We start from the raw sequence: 10,250 nt of genomic DNA on the forward strand, positions 1-10,250 counted from the left end.
TTTTTTTTTTTTTTTTTGAGGCAGGGTCTCATTCTGTTGCCCAGCATGACTCATTTCAGCTTTGACCTCCCAGCTGGCACCATCATGGCTCACTACAACCTTGACCTCCCAAGCTAAAGTGATCCTCTTACCTCAGTCTCCCAAGTAGCTGAGGCTACAGGTGCATGCCACCATACTCAGTTAATATTTTCTATTTTTTTGTAGAGATGGGGTCTTACTATGTTGTCCAGGCTGAGACAACTTCTTTTCTTAAAGCTTGTAAACCAACTTTTCTTCTGCAGCTTCCTAACCTCTCTGTCTTCATAGAATTGAAGAGAGTATCTTGCTCTGAATTAGACTTTGGCTTAAGGGAATGTTGTGGCTGATTTGATCTTGTATTCAGAATACTATAACTTTCTCCATATCATCAGTAAGACTGTTTTGCTTTCTTACTATTTGTGTGTTCATAGGAGTAGCAATTTTTTTTTCTTTTTCTTTTTTTTTTTTTGAGATGGAGTGTCACTCTGTCGCCCAGGCTGGAATGCAGTGGCAGTATCTCGGCTCACTGTAACTTCAGCCTCCTGGGTTCAGGTGATTCTTCTGCCTCAGCCTCCTGAGTAGCTGGGATTGCAGGTGCCTGCCACCACACCTGGCTAATTTTTGTATTTTTAGTAGAGATGGGGTTTCACCATGTTGGCCAGGCTGGTCTCAAATTCCTGACCTCAAGTGATCCACCTGCCTCAGCCTCCCTAAGTGCCAGGATTACAGGTGTGAGCCACTGCACCTGGCCAGGAGTAGCACTTTTAAATTTGTTCAAGAACTATTCTTTTGCATTCACAACTTGACTCTTTGCAGCAAGCAGTCTTGCTTTCAGCCTGTCTCAGCTTTCAACATGCTTTCCACACTAAGTTTAGTAAGCTTTAGTTCTCTCTGTTTTTTTTTTTTTTTTTTTTAAGACAAGGACTTGCTCTCTTTCCCAGGCAAACAGAGGTGGCGCAATCCTAGCTCTCTGCAGCCTTGAACTCCTGGGGTCAAGTGATGCTCCACTCTCAGCTTCCCAAGTAGCTTGGGCTACAGGCATGTACTGCCATGGCTGGATGTCTCGTTAATTATGTTTTGTAGAGATGGAGTCTTGCCATGTTGCCCAGGCTGGCCTCAGTCTCCTGACCTCAAGTGATTGTCCCACCTTGACCTCCCAAAGTGCTGGGATTGCAGGTGTGAGCCACCACACCCGGCCATTTCTAGCTTTTGATTTAAAGTGAGAGACTTGTGACTCTTCCTTTCACGAGAATATTTAGAGGCCATGGTAGTGCTATTAATTGGCATAATTTCAATATTGCTGTGTCTCAGGGGATAGGGAGGAGGCCTGAGGAGAGAGAGATAGGGGAATGGTTGGTAGGTGAAGCAGTCAGAACACACACAACGTTTGTTAATTAAGTTCAATGTCTTATGTGTGCGTGGTTTGTGGTGCTTCAAAGCAATTACAGTTGTGCCATCAAAGATCACTGATTACAGGTCATCATAATAGATAAAATAATAATGAAAAGATTGAAATATTTTGAGAATTACAAAAATGTGACACAGAGACACAAAGTGAGCACATGGTGTTGGAAAAATCATGCTGATAGATGTGTTCTACTCAAGGTAGCCACAAACCTTGCATTTGTAAAAAAACACAGTATCTGTGAGGTGCAGTAAAGTGAAGCACAATAAAATGAGGTATGCTTGTACTCTGGCCCTTTCTGTATATTGTTTCTTACAAACAAAATATAAGTAAAGTATTGCTAGTGGCATATCGATAACAGTCAACCGGGCATCTAATAAAGAGGAGTTAGAAAAACTTTAAAATTGCATAAAAAGAACTTAAAAAAGTCACAATAATATGGCTTGGGTCAGTGAATTCTGGGCTGAGTATCAATATCGAAGGCATTATTGTAGTGTGGCAAAGTAATGTTTGTAATAATGGCTGGCCAACAAAGTAAAGATTGCGCTAATTTTATACCAAATGTACTTCTTTATATATCAAATATACATCTTCTGTTTAAGAAGATGTCAGGCTTATATAGTGCATTTGATATAAAACCCACCAATTTAAGGTCTGGAGACTTAAAAATATACTCCAGGCTAGATGCAGTGGCTCGCACCTGTAATCTCAGAATTTTGGGAGGCTGAAGTCGGAGGATTGCTTGAGCCCAGGAGTTTGAAACCAGCCTGGGCAGCATAATGAGACATTGTCACCACAGAAAATAAAAAAGTTAGCTGGGCGTGGTGGCTTGTGCTTATAGTCCGAGCTACTTAAGAGGCTGAGGTGGGAGGATTACTCGAGCCGGGAGGTGGAGGCTGCAGTGAGCTGTGATTGTATAACTGCATACCAGTCTGGGCAACAGAGTGAGATCCTGTCTCAAAAAAGGAAAACCAACTAAACAAAAACTTTAATTTTCTAAACATTTAAATGTATTGACTCTTTTCCTGATGCTATAATATATTAGCATATATGTTATCACCATTATATGTGCTGTTTCAGTTATGGAATCTTTCATTACCAGAGATGTAGTCTGAATGATACCTTGTTGGATTTATCATTTGTCATTTCCCAATTGCAAGTGTGGAAATTACTTATCAAAGACCTTTCTGTTAAATGAGAAGAACAAAGATTTCTTGATTTGTAGTAAGCTGTGTTTTTAATAATTTCTGGAAAAGGAAAGAAAGCATGTTTTAGAGAAGAACTTGTTAAAATTTTAAGCCCCTCAGCGGTATCCATTAGTATAATTAAAGACGTTGTAGTGATAGGCTAATCTATGCTGTAAGTGATAAGAAACAAGCGCTTCTAGAAACAAAAAGATTGTGTTTTTCTAAATTTTTAAGTATTTATGGGTTAATTTCTAGGGTGGTATAGTTCGAACAGCTTTCTTGTGCTAAGATGGCAATGCTTGGAAATTCAACTTCCTGGAATACATTTTTTTTTTAACTGAAAACTTCTCAGTACAGTACAGTGTTTGTTATTCTATGTGACAGGATACCCAGAGTTATATTGACGAATGTCCTGGGAACGGAGTTAGGAAGAAAATACATAAGGACCCCACCTGTAACCGAGGGAAGTTTGAGTGATACAGACAACTTGCAATCAGAGCAACTTTCTTCATCATCTGATGGCAGCCTAGAATCTTATCAAAGTCTAAACCCTCACAAGAGCTGTTATTTATCTGAAAGGTATGTTTAGTGATAACTTTACTCAGAATAATTATATTTATTTTGATGTATCCTTCCCTGTTCTTTTTCACAGATACATTATTGCTAAATGTGAGGTAAATGTGCTCTGAAAGTTGGTATTATTTTTCTCCCCTGGTGGTTGGATTGGCTATTGGAACCAACAGTCCATGGCTAATAATGTGTTTCAGAAGCACTGGTCACCGTACTTGTGTTTTGGAAAAATGAATACAGACACTTAATGAAAATCTGGTAACCTATTTCAGTATCCCAGTTTGTCTGGTGTAATTGAAATCCATTCCTCTGACATTAGTGTATTCCCCTCTCTTTTTCTGTTCTATTTGTCCATCTATCCATCCACCCATTCAGTCTTGTCTGTTATTTTTGTTTTTTTTTTAATTTTTTTGAGGTGGAGTCTCGTTCTGTTTATATATCAAATATACATCTTCTGTTTAAGAAGATGTCAGGCTTATATAGTGCATTTGATATAAAACCCACCAATTTAAGGTCTGGAGACTTAAAAATACACTCCAGGCTAGATGCAGTGGCTCGCACCTGTAATCTCAGAATTTTGGGAGGCTGAAGTCGGAGGATTGCTTCAGCCCAGGAGTTTGAGCCCAGGCTGGGGTATAGTGGTGCAATCTCAGCTCACTGTAACGTCTGCCTCCCGGGTTCAAGCGATTCTCCTACCTCAGCCTCCCAGGTAGCTGGGACGACAGGCACGTGCCACCATGCCCAGCTAATTTTTTGTATTTTTTTTAGTAGAGATAGGGTTTCACCATGTTAGCCAGGATGGTCTCGATCTCCTGACCTCACGATCTGCCTGCTTCAGGCTCCCAAAGTGCTGGGATTACAGGCGTGAGCCACTACGCCCGGCCTTGTCCGTTATTTTTATATTCAGACTCTAGAATTTTAACTAGTACTTAGTGCTCAGTAAATATTTTTTGAATGAATGACTGAACACATTCCTTAAAAAATGGTCTGAGATTTTCCATTAACAAATGGAAAAGCTGAATTCCATTGACAAACGTAGCTTGTTGTGCCAGTAAGAGGAATGCAGATCTTAAGTTGCCTTTGTTTTAAGCTCTAGGAGAGGATTGTGTGTGGACTGGAAATAAGAAAACATCTGTGGCACAAAGCTAGGGATGGTCAGTTAGTGAATTCTGTTAGATTTATAAACTTCCATTTGCCACAAGCTTCTGAAGCTTCTCTTTTTATTTTCTGTGTTCAGCCTGTAGGATACTTTTTATATAAATGAAAAGTTGATTATCTTAATTTTTTCCCCCCGAAACATCCAAAGCTAACTAATGGTATGTATTTCTATTGTAAATCTAATTACATTAAATAGTACTTATAGTTGCCTTTTTAAAGATCTGCAACAAATTTTATTATTTTAAACTCTTTATTTTCTATGAATGCTTGAATTTTTCTTCTTTTCGAAAATATTTTTTATTTTCACCTAGGTTCTACTTAGTGAATTAGTAATGACAATTTTAACTTTATACTTTATTAGGTCTCTTTCTAAGTTTTCTTCCCAAAATGAGAATTTCAGTGACATTATTCAGTTACTAAATTTAATGTGTAATTGGGGAAATTAGTAATGTATCTATCAAGTGGCTCATGCCTATAATCCTAGCCCTTTGGGAGGCTGAGGCAGAAGGATCACTTGAGGCCAGGAGTTCAAGACCACCCTAGGCAGCATAGTGAGATCTTGTTTCTGCTAAAAATGAAAAAAAATGAGCCAGGTGTGATGGTGCATACTTGTAGTCTCAGCTACTTGGGAGGCTGAGGTGGGAGGATCGCTTGAGCCCAGGAGTTCAAGATTGCAGCGAACTGTGATTGCCACTGCATTCTAGCCTGGGTGACAGGGCAAGACCCTGTCTCAAAAACAACAACAGCCAGGCACAGTGGCTTACGCCTGTAATCCCAGCACTTTGGGAGGTGGAGGTGGGTGAATCACCTGAGGTCAGGAGTTCGAGACTAGCCTGACCAACATGGTGAAACCTTGTCTCTACTGAAAATACAAAATTAGCTGAGTGTGGTGGCAGGGACCTGTAATCCCAGCTACTCGGGATGCTGAGGCAGGAGAATTGCTTGAACCTGAGAGGGGGAGGTTGCAGTGAGCTGAGACCACCCCATTGCACTCCAACCTGGGCAACGAATGAAATTTCGTCTCAAAAAATAACAATAACAACAACAACAACAACAAAAGTATCTATCCACACTGCAGTATAGCTGTTTGTTTCCACCTCCTCTGCTATACCATGAGCTCCTTGAGGAGAAGAGGTATTGTGTCTTATTTGCATATACTTAGTACTTAGTTCAATGTATACTAAATTTTTTGCACTTCAGTTAATGCTTATGTCATTTAATGTAAGCTTCAGTTTTCTGAGTTGTAAAAAGAGAAGTAATTTTGAATCCCCTACCTACCTCACAAAAATGTTCTTTTCCTTTTCTTTTAAATCTCACTTCTGAGAATTCTTTGTGCCCATAAAATATTATAAATAAAATAAATGAAAATATTATTGAAGGTACTTTCTGTTGGAGATGAAGTTGTGATGATTGAGCTTTAAGTCAAATGATGAGAAAAAAAAAAAAGATTAAAAGAGAACTCAAGATATACCATTGCCATGGAACTCAGATGATGTCAGTGCACATTTATGCTGTTACGAAAAGTCACACTTTTGAAGATTGTATGAAACAATCAAATTGTAATCTGTACACTTCTGCCTTAATGCCATTCTGGGGCTAAGGTTTAATAATATTAATAGGTATAATATTTCCGGTCATTCCCCAAAACTATTCAGTGGGAACACTAGCTGTCCTTTAAATCCTTTCTAAATAGATGTGAAATTTCCAGGTGGTTTTGATGTGGACTTTGAAATTTCATTCTCTTGGTGGTAATTTTACTTGATTCATGTATTTGGAATAAGCATAAACTTTGGACCTAGACATCTGGATTAAGATATTAGCTATACTGCTAATACACTGACTTACCTTGGGCAAGTTTCTTACCCTGTCTTTAAAACAGGGATAATAATACACACCATATTGGGTTAGTGTGCAGATTTAACGAGATGATCCATGTAAAGTCCCAAGTATAATGCCAGGAAGTTAGTAGGTGATTATTAAAAGTCATTATTTTTGTGTCTCTCTTATTGGTACTGATATCAAAAGTACTATTAAAGGGTATTGCTGTAGTTGATGTTACTGAAATATTCTACAATGAGGGTGCCAACATGTGTTCCTGAGTCCACTGTTGTCATCACCGTTGCTGCCAAAGCAATTGTTATAGCTTTGTTAGCCTCCCCATTTAGTTTAACAAATAGTGAACTCCTTAAACCAAACTTTAGTTCTTTCTTCCCTTAAGATGAATTTGTTAATCTTAACCCTAAGATCATATGGAATTAAAAAAGAGCCCAAATAGCCAAAGCAGTCCTGAGTGAAAAGAATAAAACTGGAGGCATTACACTACCTGACTTCAAAATATATTACAAGGCTATAGTAACCAAAACAGCGTGGTATAAAAACAGACCCATAGACCAATGTAACAGAACAGAGAACCTATAAATAAATCCATGTATTTACAGCCAGCTGATTTTCAACAAAAGGTACCAAGAACATACACTGGGGAAAGGACACCCTCTTCAGTAGTGATCCTGGGAAAATATGCAGGAGAGTGAAACTAGACCCCTGTATCTCACCACATATAAAAATAAACCCAAGATGGATTAAATACTTTAAATGTAAGACCTGAAACTATAAAACTACTGGAAGAAAACATAGGGGACATGCTTCTGGACATTGGTCTAGGCAAAGATTTTATGACTAAGACCTCAAAAGCACAGGCAACAACAAAAAATACATAAATGAGACTATATTAAGCTGAATGGCTTCTGCACAGCTAAAGAGCCAACCCGTCAACAGAGTAAAGAGACAATTTCCAGAATGGGAGAAAATGTTTGTAAACTATTCATCCAAGAAGGGACTGATACCCAAAATATATGAGGAATCCAAACAACTCAACAGTAAAAATAAACAAATAATCCCACTAAAAAGTGTGCAAGTGACATAAAAAGACGTTTCTCAAAAGAAGACATACAAATGGCAAACAGGTATGTGAACAGTGCTCAGCATTGCTAACTATAAGGGAAAAGCAAATCAGAACTGCAATGAGATATCATCTTACCTCAGCTAGAATGGCCGTTAGAAAGACAAAGAATAGCAGATGCTGGCAAGGATGTGGAGAAAAGGAAACTCATACACTCTTGGTGGGAATGTAAATTGGTGTAACTATTATCGAAAGCAGTATAGAGATTTCTCAGAAAACTGAAATAGATTAAAAAAATAGAAACAAAAACAAACAAACCCCCCCCCAATTTAAAAAAGAAACATAAAAATAGAACTGTTGTACAATCCAGTGGTCCTGCCACTGGTATTTATCTAAAGGAAAGGAAGTCAATATACCGAAGAAATACATGCACCTATCATATTTTTTTGCAGTACTATTCACCATAGCAAATATACAGAATCAACCTAAGTGTCCATCAGTGGATAATGAAAATATGGTGTCTGTATACACAATGGAATACCATTCAGCCATAAAAAAGAATGAAATCCTGTCATACGCAGCAACATGGATGGAACTAGAGGTCATTACATGAAATAAGATAGGCACAGAAAGATAAAGATTGGATGTTCTCTCTTGTATGTGAGAACTTAAATAAGTGGATCTCATAGAGGCAGAGAGTAGAATTACAAGCCCTAGAGGCTGGGAAGTGTATGTGTGGTTGGGGACAATGGAGAGAATTTGGTTAATGGCTACTATATAGTTAGATAGAAATAATATGTTTTAATATTCAGTAGCAGAGTAGGGTAGCTGTAGTGCATTGTATATTTCAAAATAGCTAGAAGAGAGGAATTGAAATGTTCCCAACACATGGAAATGATAAATACTTGAGGTGATGGATACCCCAGATAATTTTACTTGATCATTACACATTCTGTGCATGTACCAAATACCACATGTACCCATGAGAATGAGTTGTTATAAACCTGTTTGTCTTGTTTAGTCTTTTTGCACACTCCTGCTTCCTCTTACACTTTTCTACCATGCTATGAAGAGCAGGAAGCCCTCACTAGAAGCTGCCAGATGTGGCCACCCAGTCTTGAACTTTTCAGCTTGATTAGCTGTGAGCTAAATAAATTTCTGTTCATTATATTGTATTACCTGGTCTCAGGTATTCAGTTACAGCAATACGAAACAGACTAAGACATTTATATTTCCCTAATTAGTGAAGTTGAGCATTTTTTCATATGTCTGTTGGGCATTTGTATATCTTCTTTTAATAAATGTCTATTCATTCTGTTAAACATTTTTAAAATTGGATTATTTGTTTGCTTTTTATAGAGTTGTTTGAGTTTCCTTACATATTTTAGGTATGTATGTATCCCTAGTGAGATGTAAGATTTGTGACTATCTCCCAATCTATAGGTTGTCTCTCCACTCTGAAAATGATTTCATTGGTTGTGCAGAAGCTTTTAATTTTGATGTAATCCCTTTTGTCTGTTTTTTGCTTTTGTTCCCTGTGCTTTTTGGGTGAGATCTAAAAAATCATTGCTCAGACCAATGTCATATAGTTATTCCCCTGTTTTCTTTTGGAAGTTTTACATTTTCAGGTCTTATGGTTAAATTTTTAACCCATTTTGAGTAGATTTTTGTATATGGTGAAAATGGGGTATAGTTTCATTCTTCTGCATATGGATATCTAGTTTTCCCAGCAACATTTATTGAAGAGGGTATCCTTTTGTAGTATATGTTCTTGGTGCCTTTGTTGAAAGTCAGTTGGCTCTAAATATGGGGATTTATTTCTAGGTTTTCTGTTCTGTTCCATTGGTCTGTGTATTTGTTTTTTAAAGAGACAGGGTCTTGCTTTGTCATCCAGACTGTAGTGCAGTACACAATCATAGTTCACTGTACCCTTGAACTGCTGACTTCAAGCAATCGTCCCTCCTCAGCCTCCTGAATAGCTGGGACTACAGATGTGTACCACCACACCCAACTGTTTTTATACCAATGTCATGCTGTTTTGGTTACTATAGCTTTGTAATGTATTTTGAAGTCAGGTAGTGTGATGCCTCCAGCGTTGTTCTTTTTGCTTAGTATCGCTTTGGTTATTTGGTATCTTTTGTGGTTCCATACGACTTTTTGGATTGGGTTTTCTACTTCTAGGAAGAATATCATTGGCATTTTGATTGGGATTGCATTTTATTTGTAGATTCTTTTGGGAAGTATGGTCATTTTAACACTATTAGTTCTAATCCATGAGCTTGGGGTATCTTTCCATTTGTTTATGTCCTCTTTAATTTCTTTCATTGGTGTTTTGTAATTTCCAATTTAGAGATATTTCAACTCTTTGGTTAAATTTATTCATAGGTATTTTATTCCATAGCTATTCTAAGTGGAATTATTTTATTTTTTCCCCAACTAGTTCATTGTTGGTATATGCTACTGATTTTTCTATGTTGATTCAGTGTCCTCAATGTTAATGAATTTATTAGTTATAAGAGTTTTTGGATGGAGTCTTTAGGTTTTTCTATATGTGTGGTCATGTCATCTGGAAGGAGGGATAATTTGACTACCTCTTTTCTAATTTGGGTCCATCTATTTCTTTCTCTTACCTAATTGCTCTGGATAGGACTTCTAGGACTGTGTTGAATAAGAGTGGTGAAGGTGGGCATCTTTGTCTTGTTCCAGTTCTTTGAGGAAAGGCTTCCAGATTTTTATTCAATTAGTATAATTTGGCTGTGGATTTGTCATATATGGCCTTAATCACGTTGCAGTGTGTTACTTCTGTGCCTGTTTTTTGAGAGTTTTTATCATGAGAGAATATTGAATATTATCAAATGCTTTTTCTGCATCTATTGCGGTGATCACATGGTTTCTGCCCTTCATTCTATTTTTTAGTTTTTTAATTTTTAAATTTTTTTTAATTTATTATTATACTTTAAGTTCTAGGGTACATGTGCACAACGTGCAGGTTTGTTACATATGTATACTTGTG

The 10,250-nt window shown here is 37.5% G+C and overlaps 1 protein-coding gene across 1 annotated transcript in view; it reads left to right on the forward strand.

The window, feature by feature from the left end:
• SENP7 (SUMO1/sentrin specific peptidase 7) overlaps positions 1–10,250 on the forward strand; it is a 210,737-nt gene that overhangs the window by 118,251 nt on the left and 82,236 nt on the right. The window contains exon 6 of the mRNA XM_011955045.1: positions 2,995–3,189. Within this exon, the coding sequence (XP_011810435.1) occupies positions 2,995–3,189 (195 nt within the window). The remainder of the gene's footprint in view (positions 1–2,994; positions 3,190–10,250) is intronic.

This window comes from Colobus angolensis, unplaced genomic scaffold (assembly GCF_000951035.1).
Source record: "Colobus angolensis palliatus isolate OR3802 unplaced genomic scaffold, Cang.pa_1.0 Scaffold393, whole genome shotgun sequence".
Lineage (NCBI taxonomy): Eukaryota > Metazoa > Chordata > Mammalia > Primates > Cercopithecidae > Colobus > Colobus angolensis.